The sequence below is a fragment of the Scatophagus argus genome, chromosome 14 (genome assembly GCF_020382885.2).
Source record: "Scatophagus argus isolate fScaArg1 chromosome 14, fScaArg1.pri, whole genome shotgun sequence".
NCBI classification, from domain to species: Eukaryota; Metazoa; Chordata; class Actinopteri; family Scatophagidae; genus Scatophagus; species Scatophagus argus.
Genome location: NC_058506.1, coordinates 8,209,259 through 8,227,785, shown reverse-complemented (window position 1 = coordinate 8,227,785; position 18,527 = coordinate 8,209,259). Strand labels below are relative to the sequence as shown.

Below are 18,527 nucleotides of genomic sequence, written 5' to 3'. Positions count from 1 at the left end.
CTCAGTCATGCAATCTAATAGTAAGTCTAGGAGAACCATACTTGAATCCTTAAAGTAAGTGGCATTTCCCTTTAAAGGCACTCGAAGCACGATCTTTCTGGTGGGGTTGGCTTTATATGTTACAACCGCTCTGCGACTGTAGGCTTAATGTTTCACGTAGCACTTTGTCTTTGCAGTGGGGGTAGAGAAAAAGCAATGCATTGTTAAAATCAAGGGATTCAATCCTCTTGGACCATGTGCATCGTTATTTCTTGTGAGTAAGTTAAAGGTTTGGGCTGATGATTTGGGGGCCACAGCAAATAAAATTAGCATCAATCATGAGCATACTTAGGCTGGGTAAAATTTAAAGGTCCAATTGGAAACACTGGCTCAACATCTGCCAAACAGCATGTTAGAAAAATATGGCCAGATCAAATGGTCTGCATTTTTAACACCCATTTTTGTCTTTGACTGCACAGGCCCTTGGCACTCCTCTGGACACCAAAATTACTTCATCCGTCTTAAGCTGCATCACATAAAGCCAACTTATTAGCTTAGTTTTCTAGATCTCAAGGTGCATAACAAGGATATACATAAAAAGTACAAAGTTTTGCAATGCCATTACTATGTTCAAACTGTACATAACTAACTTTAAGATACTACATGTTACATGTAGAATTTTCACAAAATATATCACTACTAGACTCTTGCCAGTAACCACTGGTTTTTGGCTGGGCAAGACTGAAAGTTAGAAGAATGAAAGCATCCTGAGAGCATTGTGCTGCAAGGCACAGCCAAACCCTTCCATGATCCTTGGAGACTGGCTGCATGTATTCATACTGTACATCTGTATTTGAGCAATTCAGTCTCCCATAAAAACCCATACTGTAAATGTAATCTTCAACATGCTTTCTAGCATTCTCTTCATTTTTTTAAATACAATTACTGAAACCTAATACTCTACAAGATATTACAAAATGAATCCAATATTTACCTCAGTCATTGGCCTAACTATTGCAACCAGATTCTCAGCATTTATAACTGAAAAACGTAACATCAAGTAGATATTCAGTCTGTTGCAGAATTCCTTGTGCAAACATTTATTCTGATGGCCAACACTGTTTCCATCTCTAATAGTAAATTCTTGTTACATCGCAGCCCAGCAAAATTAATTCACTATGTTTGGTTTCACTACGTTTACACGCACACAAGAAACCGGAATCTGGCAGATGTAAGGGTTTGACAAGTTTTACAACTCTGTTTGATGTTCTGCAATAGTCTAATTTCTTTAACATTTACAAGCAGTTTGTCAGAACCCTGATTCGTCCCCACAATCCTCCACCATTTTGAAGTTTGCCACTTTTAAAGTGTATCTGCTATCCAAGAAATTTATTAAGCAACAAGACCCTTGCTAGATTCCTGCCAAAGTGATGATACCTTCGCTATCCTAGGTGACCGTCATATACACTCAAATATGCAAAAGAACCCTTGACAAAGCATATAACTGGCCAAATTCAAGCAGAAATCTAGCTGGGAAAACCAGTCTCTCTTAATGCCTTCAACTGATACAGAAAACTAGGATTCTCATTTCTGGACAAAGAGTCATCAGCTTACAGATCAATCAGATTACTTACGTGCAAGTAAAAGAGGTTTTTGAAACAAAATTAACCTCCTCCTGAAAACTGTGCCGCTGACAACTTGAAAGAGTCCATTAGAACTACTGTTTGAAACAAAGATACTTTGAATATTTTCACATTGAAAATAATCAGCACAACAATTTTGACAAATATATAAATAGGAAAATCCTGGACATAGCATCCAATAAAATCAGAAAGGGAGCTATACAGTACATCATAGTAAATTATCCAAACACAGATGTTAGTTTATCCTATAATTCAATTGATTCTGTGAACCAAATGTAAAGTTATGTAGAATACTGACACTATATAAACTGTTTTTTTGGCATTATTTAGCAGCTTATAAATGACTTTGAAATAATGGCTTTTGTGTGATTAAATGTACATAGATATGTGCACATGTATACAAGCCAAATCTCTTTTTTGGCTTGCTTTGTGCACTGTCAAATCCTACCAAAATAGTAGCTTTGTCAAGTGAGGCTGAGAAAATATATCTCTTTAGATACTGAGATTGAGTGCTTTACATTTGAAAATAGGAGGCTTCAATGACTAAGACTTTCATTGAAACCAATCAGACAATGACTAAAGCGTGAGGTCATTCAGATATAAGGCCATTAAATGTCATAGTTCATGCTGTGAGGTATGTATCTACCTCCCTTTTACTCATCTTCAAAATAAATGCACAAAAAGTCACAAGAATTATTTACAGCAGAGGCAGACCTAAGCAAGGTTATTTATAGTTGCACTGCACCAGAAACACTTAAGATGCCTTTCATAACACCTTCACAGAGCCTGAACAAGATCCTCATAAAAGCAACATGGTGTCCAATGTTGATATGCTCCTGTCTGATTCAATAAGGGAAATTTGGGAGATGTTGCAGTTATGACTTCCTAGTTTGACTGTGTTACCATGCAGCTAACCTGTTTATTGATCCACTTAATTCAGTATTTTACTAGCTACACTAGTTAGAATTATACTATGTAAGACAGGTTCAATTATGCATCCATCTGGCTAACATAATTACTGATTACCCCAAAATAATCACGATTAATTAAATTAAAAGTCATTTTTGTGGTTCATTTATATGCTTATTATAATAATAACTTTTTTAAATATAGCACTTTTATTTCATGATAGAGCGTGATAGATACTCTTATTCAAATGCCTGTTTAAATTTTATAACTGTGTATTACCAGTGTCACTTTTATTCAATCATGTTAATTCAAAATGTCTCCACAAATAATTTTTATGCAACATGTTGTCAAATAAATTAATATGACTATCTTAAGAACTGATCTCAGGGACAGTCAACAGTTCTGCCAAATGTTAACTGACTATTTTATGCACATTTTCTAGACTTAATGGTGTTAAATAAAGGTTAAATTAATCACAGATGTGATACGAAGCTGCTATGCACCTCTTGCTCAGGCAGTAAGAATGTGTTATGAACCAAATTTCATGACCAAATGTTACTTCATATCAGTGGCACCACACTTCATATAAAAATGTAGCTTTCATGTGAAACATCTTACAATTTGAGATAAACTTATCAGACAAACTTCCTCTATGCTGAATACTTACTTCATCTTAGTGATGTAAAATCTGATTGACAGATTTCCCCTTCGACATCAAAAAAAAAAAAGAAAAAAACTCCTGAGGCGGATGTTGCACATACAGCAACATTCAGCAAGTGCCTATCTTTGCAATCAAAATCCATGTTTCCCTTATTTATTTATATTTATATATTTTCCCTTATCACAGCACTTTTGAATGTTCAATAACATTAACTTCTCAATGGCATGACCTCAGTTTTGTAACAATAACAGCGGCGAGTTGTTGTGGATCTGTTAGATGAGGGTTCTTCTCCATTACTGAATGGACTACGTAAGCAGGAAAGATGTTGCAAAGGTTCCGATATGTTTGATACTGGTGCTCTGGGATGACATACCGCTCTTGATGTTCACCTGCAGAAGACATCTCCCATGGTGAGTTCCAGATTTGTTCCATCTTCTCTGGCATACTGCGGACCATCACCCGCTCACAACACGGCATCAGGCTGTTACTCAATGGATATGAATGATATCCATAGGACTCATTACCACAAGGCAGAGGGTCCCAGCTTGCATGCTGCTCACGACACAGTGGAGGTCGCCTCTGTCTCATTGGGTTGCTATCATATAGCCTTGAATCTGATATGCTGTCCATACGAGTCATACCAAGAGACCGTGTGGGCTGTGAGGACAAAGGCGGAAGGACATTCTGAGTTAGGGGATAGTCTCCAGGGCAGCTGGACCTGGCACCCACTGCAACATGTTGGATATGTGGTGCTAGATGAGATCCAGACTGCTTACGGGTGACTTGCTTGGGTTCCTCTGGTCCATAACTCTGCACCCTCGTCAGTACTTCATGACGAAAGCCATGGGAGAAAGCCTGCATCCTACCTTGTGCGGGAGACTGTTGAACCTTCATGCTCTCCTCTAAGCTACTGTCCACAGAGCTTGGGTACAGGTCCCCATAAGAGGAGAACGAGTCACTGTTTGAATGGCTGAGGCAGGATTCCGGACAGTGGCTGGGATTTCTCTGATACACACCATGCTCGTGCTCCATGCTACAGAAACTGTCAACATTATGCATGCTGCTCATGCTCATATTTGAAAAATCACTGTGCAGTGAATAATATCCATGGTCGCTAACTGAGTCATACTTTGGGAACTGTTCACTGTATGTAACAGAGGCGCCATGACTGTTAGTAACTAAAATGGGAGGATACTGTACACTAGACATGTGCTCTAGAGAACTGTGTGCGAACTGCAAAGAGCCTGGCACTGGGCTGCTGGCTGATCGTGTGTTCAAAGCCCCAGCTGCATGGCTCTTAGCAGGCTGCATGGTGGGCACACTGAGAGCAGACACAAGGGAAGGCACTGAATTTGTCTCAGACTTCCTTACAACAGACAGTGCCTCTGGAGGTTCACAGGCCACTGAACGAATACTGGGGTCAGACTGACGTTTCGGTGCCACACGTTTGGCCTCAGAGCTGCTGTCCCCCTTTACGGTTACTGGACCAGTCCCACATTTAGCTAAAGCCCCCTCGCTCATTGTCTTCACTGCAGACAATTTGGCAAAAGCCCGTAGTTCATCAGCCACTGACCGTTGTGGCTGGTTGACGCGCTCTGGATGATAGTACTTGCACTTATGTCCATATGTGCACTTTTTTCCTTGTTTAAAGAAAGAGTAGATCAAGTCAAGAAACTTAAACACTTAAATTGTGCTGACAAACATGCAACATTATTCAGACATGGCTTTAAATTTAGCCATATCTTTAACTTACCATAGGGGCAAGGTTGTTTTTTGTGCTCTGGAACAACAGGACGCTTGCGGAGGAAATTTTCTAAGCTTGGACCATGTCTTCCCAGTGGATCATCAGGTGGCATAAACCTAATGAAGATATTATATATCATTATTATATATATATATATATATATATATATATATATATATATATATATATATATATATACATATATATATATATACATATATATATATGTATAAATAGACTATATATAAATAGAATAAAGATCCATATATACTATGAACCAACAGCTGTACTCATATGGTGAAAGGCTCCTGCATTTTAGACAATAAAAAAAGCATTATTTCATCATTCCTTACTTGTCATTGACAAATGAGTACATTAGGAGACGCTCCTCTATGAACTTCTTCCACTCTGGCTTCTCGTTTTGCAAGTCCCTGTAGTTGTCATTTGACACAATAATTCCATCAGAATCATAAGCCAGCTTCACTATGAAGCGATCATCGTAGCACACCACTCTCCTGCCCTGAACCCTCCGAGACGGAGTGAAAACCAGGATCTTTTCTTTTTCCAGCTTGCGCAATATTTCTTGATCTGAAAGAAAAGTTTTAACATTGATTAACATTCTGTTAACAGCTTATCATAATTAAAACTCACCATATCTAATATTAGAATGTAATTTGGATGCCCATGGTTTACATTAAGGTATATTACAGTATTTTAGAAATTAATACATTGTGGAGTGTCCATGTACTCCTTTCTTACTTTTTCACATATACATATCATTACTCTTCTAACATGTAGGCTGACTGCTGCCCTGCCCACAGTATGTACTGATACACATTTCGTCAACTACTATAACTGCCTAAAAAACAGCTTCACTACCTGTGATGAGGGCGTCAGGCCGCGACTGTTCCTTTCTCCATGCTGGGACAAACACAGTGATGTCTTTGTGTCCTTTCTCCAAGAACCATTCAACAGCAAGTTGGATACCACGGCAAGAGAATACCTCTTTGTTTCCATGGCTAGAAAACAAAACAGTGTGGTGAAAGTTAAACTCACGACGACTACATCTACTTAAATCTCATGAAATTGACAGAGGCAAATGTTACAGAACATTAAGTGCATACCAAACAAAGCACGGCACAGGTCTGTGAGGATCTTACCTCATTGCCACATTTGAGCCATCAATGACGATGGGCCTGAGGTTATCAAAGGTATCCACAGAGTCATCTTCCAGTGACACCTCTGGACTAACAGTCTCTTTAACACATGGGGACCGTGATATTGTTGTGATGGCTGTACTGCTGCCAGGCTGAATTTCAGGCTCAACTTTGTTTCCAAGCCTTACTAACTCAGCAAGAACATCGTTAGTAAGTGCAGCAGCTCCCAACTTGTTGAGCACTGTCTCCACCTGCTCTCCCGAATAGCCCAACTTCAAAGCAAAATCCATCTTAGACTGATACTCCCTGTCACTGGCAGTCTTGATCCCTGGTCCCGCGCTGGTCTCATCCTCACGACAATCTTGCACAGTGCTGCTCTGGGAAAAACTGGGCCGGTCGAGGCAGGGAGAGCGACAGAGCTGTCTGTGGGGTTTTGTGACAGCCAAGGGCTCCCTCTTCTTACACCTGCTGTTGTTCACCTGAAACCTCTGGCAATGCTGCTCTTCTGATTCGCTTTCTGAGCTGCTTCCATCCTCAGAATCGTCAGTAGCATGCTGGGCCTCGCTTGAGTCAATGTTCTCCTCCCTCCATGGGCGTTTTTCCATTTTGAGCTTCTCCACCATTGACCATACTGTCATCACGTTTGTCTTGACACCTGAGAATTCCACCCCATACTTCCTCACCTCCACCGCAACCAGGTAATCATACTCTGTGCTGGGCTTTAGCGCTACACGTTCTTCATGTAGAGCGAGGGACACGGTCTCCCCGATGAGGGCAGGCAAAAATCAAACTATTAAATTCTGAAAGAGAGCAAAAATACAATAGGAGGTTTCCATTAGTAATACGTTCATTCATTCAAAAATCTACTTGGAAAAGCAGTTGAATTAATTAAAAGAATGCTTGTGGTGATTGGCTGCAAGCAAAACCATACAAATAGTCACTTTTTCTATCAGTACAAAATGGACTGTATGCAGGCACTGTTTCAGTGGAGAGGTTTTGAAATTACTTAATACTACAGTAGGTCGATATCTTGAAGATATACCAATACCCATCCCTAACAAAAGCTATGTACAAAGTCACTTTTTTTTTTTAAATAAATCCCATACACTATTTTTTCTTTTATATAAAATAATATTTTTAGTGAAATGGACATTTACAAAGAATAGATGATGGAGTATTAACTTTAAATTAAAATATATATATATATATATATAAATATACACTAGTATATACAGTGTATGGTGTAAATAAAGACTGATGACCTTCAGGGATGTGTGCCACAGTGCCAGTCAGTTAAGAAGACTTTTGGTGCTCTTTAACTTGGTTTATTTCAAAAGTCATAGCTGTTGTTATTAACCTGGATTCATGTTGATTTTGTCAGATAATTTTTATAAAATGATACACAGCATCTTAGCACTGACTGCTGGTTAATACATAATGCTTATGTCATACCTGTTCAGTTGTCTGACAGCAGATAGAAATAGTACATGAGAACAACTACACTGTGAATTCACTCAAAAAACATAATGCACAAGTAGTCCCACAATTCTTCATCTCCATCCCACCTGTGGTTGACCAATAAATTCTTCATATGCAGGAAACACTTCATATATTATCTGGGGCAAGATGAAACACTTTAGTTACCTAATCACATAAACAAATTACCACTAAACCACAGCAGTGCAGAAACAGGACTGATCTTAACATGAACATGTGTATGTATTCTCTGTCTGATGTTGTTTTGGGATTTGTGGTTCGAACACACACTAAGCAAGTGTAGTCATTTGTTTTGTTTGCATTTTCTTGTTAACTGGTTGGTTAAACACTCTTCAGTATCTGTCAAGACTTGAGGTTATACTATGTCTCTTTCTCAGAAATGAACAGCAAATGATGTACTTCATGCCGTAATCTGTATCAAACTGCACATTCAAACTATAGCAAAGCATCTACAGCAATGTTGCATCTATGAACTTTACTCCTTTACTAGTAAGGTGAACACCTTAGTAACATTAAGTGGAAACAGCATCGGCAAGTGAAAATTACATAAATCCATTCTGGTAGTTTTATTCTCCACAATAAACATCTAATTACATTCAATAAAGAAACTGTGTCACTGATCTCCTCCTATAGGTGCAAAATGGAAAAATATAGATACAGCAGACAACAATGTCTCAACCTAACATCCCTATGTCTCCAGCTTACTGGTTTTAAAATGAAACCTAGTCTTTCTGCACAAAAGCTGTTAATGTACTGCAGAACAACCCTCGCATCTATGAACACAAAAGCCTTACCAGTATTGCAAGCAACATCCAGCCAGACACACACGAGGTGTGTGCATGGAAGTGCATGAGTTAACATAACCTGAGACAGTGTGGGCTGAATAGTGTATCCCTGCGCCTCCAGCCCTCTGACAGATTATCTGAATTGAATGGAATTCCTTAGGGAACAAAGCTGTTTTGTGGTAAAGCAGAGTGGGTCTTCAAGGGAGCCTTCAGATTAAATATGTAACAATGTCAACAGCTCCAGGTGTAATTTTTTTTACATATGGATATTGGTAATCAAATTATCTGAAAAATAAATGCATTAAAGAAGAGAAACATTAGACTGCACTTTCGCCTAGTCTTGCACAGAACAGAATACAGCCAGCTTCGAGCTTCAAGAGGCACAGCCCATGATGTGCGTTGCTTAGCAACACAGCCTTGTCATCAGCTAACTCCTTTTTACCAGTCACGACTAACACAAACACAGCTCATCATCTCTCTTCAGGCAGTCAGTAAATGCAGAACACTTTCAGCTACACTACAACTCTACTCTAAAACTCTTGAGGCAGCATGTTTTGCAATAAAAAAATAATATTACTTTGACCTCTATCGGTGCTGACCGCTGAAAAAGAATCCCCAATCTGGATATGTTTATTTGTCTGTAGAAAACGAAGATGACCAGTGAGACAGAAGATTTCAGCACTGGTTCACATAATAAATGAAATTTTAAACTGGCAACACGCTCATCAGGTAATACACGTAGGACCATGAAGGTTGATAGATATATTGAGGGTCAATCTATAAACATATACCTTCTAATGAATCATTTTGTGTGAGCTTACAGCATCAGTGGAGCAAGATGTTTTACTACTAATCACAACACTTTAAAGAAGAAGAAGAAGAAGGAGAGATGCTGAGGCTCTCAGCAGTAAACTCACACAACCCACTACCATGTAAGACATTTTATGACAACATCAATACATGTATAAGGGAGCGGCGCTCTTCCATTCCTTCCCCGTCCACCTCCAGATTCACAAGCTTGGACTCAGCAAGGCTTCCAGACTGTCTCTGCACATGCACAGGCTCGTGTCGCTTTGTTTCATAGCAACAAGTGAAGCAGGGCCCTTAAGCCATCTTTTGCATTGTCAACTCCACATAATATCCAGAATAAAGTAGCAATAATCTACACCATGGCTGTGTGCGCCACTTGGCTAGTTAGATATCTTGAAATCAAGACTGACAAATTTAGAGTTCCGTGCAGCACTGTGCACAAATGATCCTGCAGTTGAGGCAGACCAATGAAACCAAAGTTGAAAGGTTCCCTTTTGCTGTTTTGCTACCTGAGCACTACAAATTGAGATGCTCTTAAACAGGCTACTGCAACATCTAATCTCTGTGCTCTCTAATGCCCTACGAAGATTACGTGGGCCTAGAAAGAAGGCCCTTCAAAGATAAAAACACAAACAAACATAAAAAAAAAGAGTAGATATTTGGTCATGAATATTCTTCAAGATAACCAAGGGAGAAGTCACAGTAATCTGTCCTCCAAAACATGAAACCAAGAAAAAAAAAAAAACCAGCATGATCTCGTTTCCTTATTTACACTGATGTGATGAAATGGCACTGTGCTCCTATCTGACAAGGACTGAATGTCCCTAAGTCTTATGGTGCACCTGTCAACCGATGAACACAAACCTCTTAAGTGTACATTTTGGGTACTTTGTTCATCATTTGCAGGGGGATTTTCAGTTATTGTGTTCACTTCCTATGGAAAGATACTGTGACAGTCATGTTCAAAGTCAAGCAGAAATAAAGGTATTATTTTAGGTATTTTCTGTCATTTTTGACCACAGAGCTGTTCAGAGTGCTGAACTCAACCATAATTACACTTTGAACATTTTACCATGTAGATTCTCATGGTAAAAAAAAAATAAAAATAAAATCAGGATCATAGCCTTACAGTATAAAAACAGAAAATAAAGCTGTATCTATTCATTTATGTGTGTGAATTGAAGAATACATGCACGATGAAACAAGGAGGCCAGTTATGAATATGACCTCTGGCAATAACTATGTACAATAAAGATAGACAATAGCTTTGTACTTCATGCCATACCCGCATCTTTAAAGTGTACTGGCAACCATATTAAGTTCTACCCAACTTTGTTCTATTGATGTGAGCTTCTTCTCAACCAATCTGAAGTTTTTCCCCCTCATTCATTTCTCTTATGATTTCTAAAGGTTTTTAACTTTAACAAATGTATCCATGCATAAGAGCAAATTACATGGAAAAGTATCCACATTCAATCACTGCATTCATCCCAGTGACGGTGACCACGCAGGAAACCTGCTGATCTAATGAATCAACTTAGATGGACTAAGTCGCCGTATTTCATTTATCAGTAAAGCAGCTCACGCGTCAGTGCAAAAAAACAAACAAAAAAAAACAACCTGAAGTGCTTGACATCAATAGCAGTAGCATCATAAGTTAAGAAATAAAACGGATGAACGTTTAATGATATGACAGTTAAAGAGATCCCAGACTAATAATACACTTTTTCAAATAACGTTGAAGCATTACTCCTGCACACGACATCACCTTTATGGTTGAATGCGATTAGAAATAACTGGTTTGACACCCTTAGGCCCCGAGGTACGGTTAGCATACGTTAGCAATCTAGAGAGATAACGTTATAGACATAAACTAACAGGCCTACATCGGTTTATCTTGTTGGTCGATGGCTACGGAGCTATTAGATAACTGCTACTGCAAGCTAACGCTACCTACCAAGCTTGTCAGGCAACCCCGGTCTCTATTTAGTTAACGAGAGCAAACCCAGGTAGTTAGCTAACATACAGCTATAACAGCCAACCCAGTAGCTCCACAGGCTAACTTAAACGTAAGGTTGCTAACATTAGCTAGCTTTAGCTGCTGCGCGTGTGCTAAGGTTTTTACCGGAATACTACAGTAACTACAGATAAAGTTGACGATCTTCATTTAATTTTTCTGACAAAGGTGAATTCAGAGCATCGCCACATAATTCTCTACAAAATCTGCATGTATATGACTGCCATCGCTGACTTCTAACGGTGCTCATCTCACCTTATTGCTGTCATCCTCCTCGCCTGTAACAGTTATGTTTTGCTGCCATTGGCGCTGTCGCAGTTTGGTCGGGGTTGCCAGATAACGCGAGGGAATCAAGTAACCTAAGTTGTTGCAAGACCCCAGGGGTCAGAATATCCTTGCTTAATTCCCGCCACTTCATCAGACTGTTTTATAATGTTGTCTTTAAAGCTTGTGATGGTAGTTTGAGAACTGTCATTATTCCACGCCTGTGTGAAAGCTGTCTTCTGAAAATGAGGGATATTTTTCACCACACGGAATCTTTAAACATGCAAGGACAAACTTGTCATAGATTCCTTGTGGAATACTGAACGAAGGGTTAACATGATTGTGAACTCAAATTGGGATGTAAATTCCAATAAAATGGATATTCTCATCGCACTGAGTGACATGCTTCAAACTACAACAATTTAACTGAATACAAAAGCCTGATCTGGCAGACCACAGTATTCACGTATTTTCAGTGTACATGCACACACAGGGCAGATGTCAGTTATTTTTAAACTGTGCACTGTCTTCGTGCAGCACAACAGCTTTGTGTCAACTCCCTGCAAGACAGTCCTGGATTCAAACCAGACTGAGAGCTTTCATATACATGTTCTGTTCAGGTGAACTCTAAACTCCTTATAGAGATCAGTGTAAACACGACTGTCCATGTGTAAGCACTACAACAGACTATTAATACCCCAAGGATTCCCTGCCTTTACCCTCATGGATGCTTGGATACATCCAGGGTGACGAAGAAGCAAGATCAAGAAGTGAGAGGAAATGAAAAAATGAAAATGGAAAAAACAGGTTGTGTTGTCATGTTTATTTTAGTGTAAGGCAGTGTTCTACTATGACAAAACAGTAACAGATTTTCAAGAGGAATCCCCAAATGTAACATGGAAACAATAATGAAAAAAAAAAAAATCAAAAACAAAAAAGGTTAACTTGAACAAAAAAATTGTAATAACCATTTTGAACACAATATTACAGTGTACAAATAACTAAGAATATAAATACAAATTCTTTGACTTTTGTTCAATATTACACTATAAAAAAAAAACCTGACATCATGTGAAAGTTTTACCTCTGATCGATCAAACATTAAATGCGCTAGAAAATGATATCAGGTGAAAATACTAGTTTATCTTTTGACCTAACATTTCAACTCCAAACAAATTAAAAATTTCACAAGCTTATAGTAATGCAATAATTGAGTGCATCATTTCTGTAAGAAGTTTGCACTTCACAGGTTCTCAAGCTGTCAGAAAATGGAAGCAGAGGAAAAAACAACAAAAAAGAAAAAATGCCTAAAACTGGCTTGAGAGTCCAGAAGCAAACACACTACATTTAAGTCTATTAAGTACTACCAGCCATTTTTTCCTTGATTTGTTTTCCTCCACCCTTTTCTAGATAAAACTGCTATTTCTTCAATACCTTATGTAAAGTACTTCCATACACAGGACAACTGTTTGTGAAATGAGCTATAAAGATAAGGTACTGAGGTTATCTCAAGTGTGTAAATGAAAGGGCAGCTGACGTTAAGATACAAGAACTATCAGTCCATCTGTACATTTCCTTTACCTTCATATCCTCTTTAAGGTTGAGGGGGAAAACTAGCTGTTAGATATTTCGAGGTTAAACAAGCTGCAATTAATTCTTAATGATTTTTAAATACACCACATGAAGGCATCAAGAAATAGCTTTTATGTTGTGGACTGAGGTATACCTCTCTGTGATTTTCCCCTCTGAGATACTACAGGTCTTAAATTAGGTGAACCAAGAAAACAGCTACAAACACTAAATTTGAGCATCATGACAGACCAGCATAAAGCATAGTGAAGAAGAAAAGGCAAGAAAGCAGCTAACACAAACATAAACTGGCACTTAAAGCAGAAGCATACCCTTTTTTCTTTTTTTTTTTTTTTTTTTTTTTTTAGGGGCACAGTAAGAAAGACTGGGCTAACCTCGTTTTGGCTGGAAACCAGGCTAATGAATATCCAGTAAACAAAGTGTGACATTATTATTGGATCCTGGATACTGAGGCTACATATGGGTTTAAACATTCTAGTAAAACTCAATAGCTTAATGAGATAAATCTGTGAGCACTTTCAACGTGTAAGTGACAAGACATAGAAAATAACCGTTAATGTGCAAATGCAGAAAATCCCTTTTGACTTCCCAAAACGATGGCACATAGTCTCGGTTATCAATTCACATCCTGTCTATCACAGTGTGCAACAACCTTCCCAAAGAATCAACTGCGTAAGTACAAATGAATCAACAATTACACCTTTGGATGAAACATAAAAGCACTAATCGGCACATATACATGTGGTCTTAATGCTGAGTGTACGACTGACTTTCAATCAAAGGTCGCCTCGGGGAGTTTGTTGCAGGCTGCTACATCCGTGTGTGCTCTTGTGTCACTCAGGATGGCCATTTCTTCTTTAGACACACCTGTCTTCACAGGACTTCCAGAATGAGATATTCGTTCCCTACTAGGCACTGGTCTGCTTTTACCACACTGATTATAGGATTGTAAATTAGTGGCAGCTTTACAAAAAACATCCTCATCAACATCATCCGATACCTTCATCATTCCAGAATAAACAAAGGTGCTATGAGGTGAACCAGAACCTGACTGCAAAGGAAGTTGACACTGCCTGTTGTACAACTCTGTATTATGTGAAGTTAAATCGCATGTCGCTCTGTCTGACAAGTTAGAGTAAAGATGCTGTGATTTACCACTAGGAAAATCACTGTTGGATGAACTAGAAAACATTTTGTGTTTTGCTTGGGTTTGACTGAGACCCTGTACTTTTTCAGTGATTTCCCCATCCGCCAGAGGAAGGCTTAAAGCCATTTCCGACCTTGTTTGCCATGATAAGGCCATAATGCTGCTACTGTCTCTAACCTCCGATGCAGACACGAGTACATTCTTTTTGTAATACGATGAGAAGTCTCTTTCAGAGTTCTTTTCAGTTTGAGAACAAGAAATGTTAGCAGCTCTGTTCTCTCTGTATGTGTCAGGCATCTTCAACTCGAGGCTTTCTGTGTCCAGAGACCTACTTCTTCTGTCTAGAGACAGTGGATTAGGCATGGACTGATTCGCTCTTGTAAGGCCGAGGTGCCGTGGGAGACTAGCGACTGCCCATGTATTACTGATCAGATTCTGTTCATACAGGTCCAACATTTGATAGTCACATTCAGCGAATGCATCTTTTTGTAGGTAGCTGTCCTCAAATTCCTGATAAGGTGATGAAATATCCTCCTCCAGTTCCACATGAATCTGCTCATCATATTCACCCTCATTATGCATATCCACTATATCAAATGTGACTATGGTAGGTAAGGCCTGCATATTTGGAGTGAAGGCAGGGTTGGCCTCCAAATCATCCACATTACTCTGCAAGTTACTCAGCATCTGAGACTGTTTCGTGTAGTCCACAAGTGCTTGTGAGAAACTCACAGTTTGTCCATCATCCAAATCATTGCTACATTCTGGGGACTGAGGATTGATATTTCTGTATGGTAAAGCCACGGGCTTGTTCTCCTCAAGATGTTGCTCTTTGGGTTCACAAAATGTTTCAAAATCTGGGTCAGACACGCATCCGAATGATATGCTGCTGTGACTTTTCTCACAATCCGCATTTATGGATTTTGTTCTTTTTTCAGTGGAAGCAAGCATATTTTCCGTTCCATCAAATATATCTGGTTCAGTATTATTACTGCTGCTTGATGCTTGCGGTTTTGAATTCAAGTTACAGTTTTTATTTGTGCTGACTTCCTGCTGACCAATCACATTGTGTGCCAAGTCTGAGGAATTACTGCATGTGCTTGGTCTCTCTAGGAAATCGTGAACTTTATACAGTTCAGCACTTATTTGTAATCGATTCATTTCTGGAACAAAGGCAGAATCTGACACATCAACTGGCTCACTTAGATACTCGCACTGATTTGAACTGGGTAGTTTTGATTTGTTTTCATAATGTGGACTGATGAGACTCTCATCAGGTGCAAAAAGTTCATAGAGGGCATCACCGCTGTAACTGTCCCTTGGCAATCTGTCAGTTCTTAGTCGATCAGTTTTCTCTTGTCCTTCATCCGGCCCCGGGGTAGTTGAATCATAGTAGCCCTCATCACTATTTGGAACTGATTCTTGATGCTCACTTTGAGGAGTTAACACATCAGCAATTGAAGAAGCATCCATGCCACTGGCTTGCTGTGCACTGTTGCTGTTCAGCAGGTCCATATTGTGAGAACTTGTCAGGTCAGCAGCCAAATCTGTGTGATCTTGGTTGCAAGTATAGCAAATTTCCTCTGACACACAGAAATCATGAAGACACTCATCATCCACATCTTCTGGAGAGGCCATTTCTTCGCCACCACCCTGATAAGTAAGATAACAGGAGGCCCTCTTTCCTCCGTTTCTGCTCCTTTCTCCAGAAACTGTGCTCTCTGTGATGCTATCATCTTCTTGATCTGCAATAATGTCTCCGCAGCCAGTGAGTGAATCAAAACTTTTTAGTGATGCTACATCTCCAAAAATCAGGTTTAGCTGCTCTGACGATCCATCAGGTGTTTCTGACTTTAATACAGGCTCAGACATCGTCTGAAGTTTCACACAAGGTTCACTGTGTCCGTTAGCGCTCTCCTCATATTCACTGGAAACTACGGTCACCAAATTCATCTCCTCCATTTGACCATCACACATCTGATCATCCAGCTCAGACTTTGGGCTTTCATGCTCAAAACATTTCTCTAATGCAATCACATCAGCCTCAATACATTCAGGACCAATGGAAATATCACATATAACATCTGCAAAATCAGGCACATCAGGCTCAGATCCCAGGCACTCCGTGACATACTGGTTGGTGTTGTCCTGGACAACAGGCACCTCTTTCTTGCTGTGAGGAGAGGTCATTGCAATCATTTCAGTTTTATCCAATCCAACATTTCTATGGTTTCTGTGGTACTTAAGACTGTGAAAAAGACCCCTCAAACCCTTTTTCTGACGGGTGAGAGTCAGTGATTTCTGGTCAGCAGTGGGTTGACTACATTCATTGTGGCAGCTGCTGTGGAGCTCTCCTGCAGAGTCCCTCTGGCAGTGGTACTCAAAATCTCCAGCTGAGGTGTATCCACCTCTCAGATTGTCATCATGACTGACCTTACTTAGCCCATCATGTGTTCTGCTTTTGGTGATTCCTTTCTTAGAAGACCACTTGCTCTGATTTTTACTCCTTCCTCCAAAAAAGCTGGGCAAAATACAGATACTTTTACGAACTCCAAAAAATGTCAGGGCGGTCCGCCTAAATCTTCCAGATTTCTGGGATTTCACTGTAGCATTCATCACATCCGACTGAAGCTCTTCTGCGATGTCATCAGCGCTGCATCGAGACAGCTGTTCTGGGACTGAAGAAACATCTTTGGTCTCATTTGGCAGCTCAACTACCTTGCAAGAAGCCATAGCTACCACATTTACACAAGCAGTCCAACAGAAGGCATAGCAGCTGAGTTTCCAAAATCAGCAGATAAAAGTACTGCAGAGAGTTTGTCCTCCATCTGACTTGAGCCCTGTGTTGAGAAAGTTGAGAGCAAAATGAATGATCAACTAAAATTACTCATCGAGATATATAGCCATCAACATATTTAACTTTGGCTATCCACTAGCTGTGGTGAAAATACTGATACAGTTTATTGAAACCACCGTGAAACCATCACATTTTATTTAAAATTCTACATTTAAAGATTTGATTCTGTGTTAATTTTGTGTTGTGTTTAATCCTGTGACCATGAGTTAGCAGTGTTAGCAGCCATTTGCCTCCTACATTGCAATGTTACAACATCAGCTGAGGTATACAGTATATACTTCATGCTAATATGAATCTATCGTCTTAGCATTAGCTATTTTTTGGGGTTCTTCTTCTCTGTGTATATATATCTAAATATGTATATTGTGTGGGAGGCTAAAACTAAACCGGTATGTGCAACTTTATAATAATTTGTATCTAAACTTAGCTGCATGCCAAAGAAAGGCAAAGGTAAAACTATCAAGTTCATTTACTGCATGTTTAGGATTACCAATGAGACTATTTGAAATTCATCGAAGATAAACTCAGGTCCGTTGAGACTGTGACTTATATTCTGATGTAAAAGCATAAGTGATAAAGCAACAGGCTACAGAGGGAACTAACCACCGGTGGAAGGTGCGTTAAAAACACTCCAAAATTTACTTTAGATGAGAGCCTTAGCAAGGTCAACAGACGGTAGCTAACGTTTAATTCAACCCAGTTAACAAACCCTCACACACTTACTTCGAGGTCACAGTTTTCATGTAAACCAAACTGTCACATTAGCACATCAGAGCGGTACAGCTGCTTTCACTGAGCCACAACGCTACCAAACTTACCGACTTAAGCCAAAATCTCGCAGCACGGAGCTAGTGTTGTCGACCAGGAGACGAGGTTGCCTGTCAGTTCATGGTTTCTGGTGTGTTTAACGTTAACTTTTACTTCAGATTAACTGTAGTTGGCTTGTGGCTGAAGCGAGCCCCGGAGTAGCTTTAACCACATACGGTATCATTTGTTTTCACACACTGTTAGCTAACGTTAGCTGGGGTGCTTGCTAACAACGTTAACCCCACTCACCAGTGTGTGTCCTGCAGTTTGTGGCTGTAACGAGTCTGACAGTTGCTAACGGTGGGTAACGGTAAAACACATCGCAGCAGTGCAGTAAATACGCGGAGCAACTACACTTTGATTGGATTCATGTGTGTAGTTAGGCCACGCATAGCGAATTCGTTTAAGATGATCACAACAACACAAGCCTTTAAATGCTGGATGATGACTTCCTCTCCCGACTTCTCAGGTAATTTTCCCAAATCTCCTTTCGTGACTCTCCTCCTCGGCGCATGCTAGTGACGCAACATGTGTGTAACGTGTGTTCTAGAATGATAATAATAGTAATAATAATAATGACGCTGATGCTAATGATAACGACAACAACAAGAACAACAACAATAATAATAATAATAATAATAATGTTACTAATACTACTAA

At 39.5% G+C, this 18,527-nt stretch overlaps 2 protein-coding genes across 3 annotated transcripts; both read right to left on the bottom strand.

The window, feature by feature from the left end:
• Positions 1 to 1,063: 1,063 nt before the first annotated feature.
• On the bottom strand, positions 1,064 to 11,804 carry zc3h12b (zinc finger CCCH-type containing 12B). The gene is made up of 6 exons (XM_046409838.1): positions 11,458 to 11,804; positions 6,097 to 6,893; positions 5,816 to 5,955; positions 5,290 to 5,524; positions 4,946 to 5,052; positions 1,064 to 4,832 (listed from the first exon to the last, which is right to left on the bottom strand). The coding sequence occupies exons 2-6, from the start codon at positions 6,729 to 6,731 to the stop codon at positions 3,409 to 3,411; spliced, it is 2,541 nt and encodes an 846-aa protein (XP_046265794.1). The 5' UTR covers positions 6,732 to 6,893; positions 11,458 to 11,804; the 3' UTR covers positions 1,064 to 3,408.
• Positions 11,805 to 12,274: 470 nt separating this feature from the next.
• On the bottom strand, positions 12,275 to 18,509 carry amer1 (APC membrane recruitment protein 1). Of its 2 annotated transcripts, none has more exons than XM_046409836.1 (2): positions 17,879 to 18,509; positions 12,275 to 17,043 (listed from the first exon to the last, which is right to left on the bottom strand). In XM_046409836.1, exon 2 carries the CDS (start codon positions 16,934 to 16,936, stop codon positions 13,829 to 13,831), a length of 3,108 nt encoding a protein of 1,035 aa, XP_046265792.1. In that variant the 5' UTR covers positions 16,937 to 17,043; positions 17,879 to 18,509; the 3' UTR covers positions 12,275 to 13,828. The 2 variants fall into 2 exon arrangements, with proteins under 2 accessions (XP_046265792.1, XP_046265793.1); XM_046409837.1 differs by having other exon boundaries at positions 18,117 to 18,509.
• Between the last annotated feature and the right edge of the window lie 18 nt (positions 18,510 to 18,527).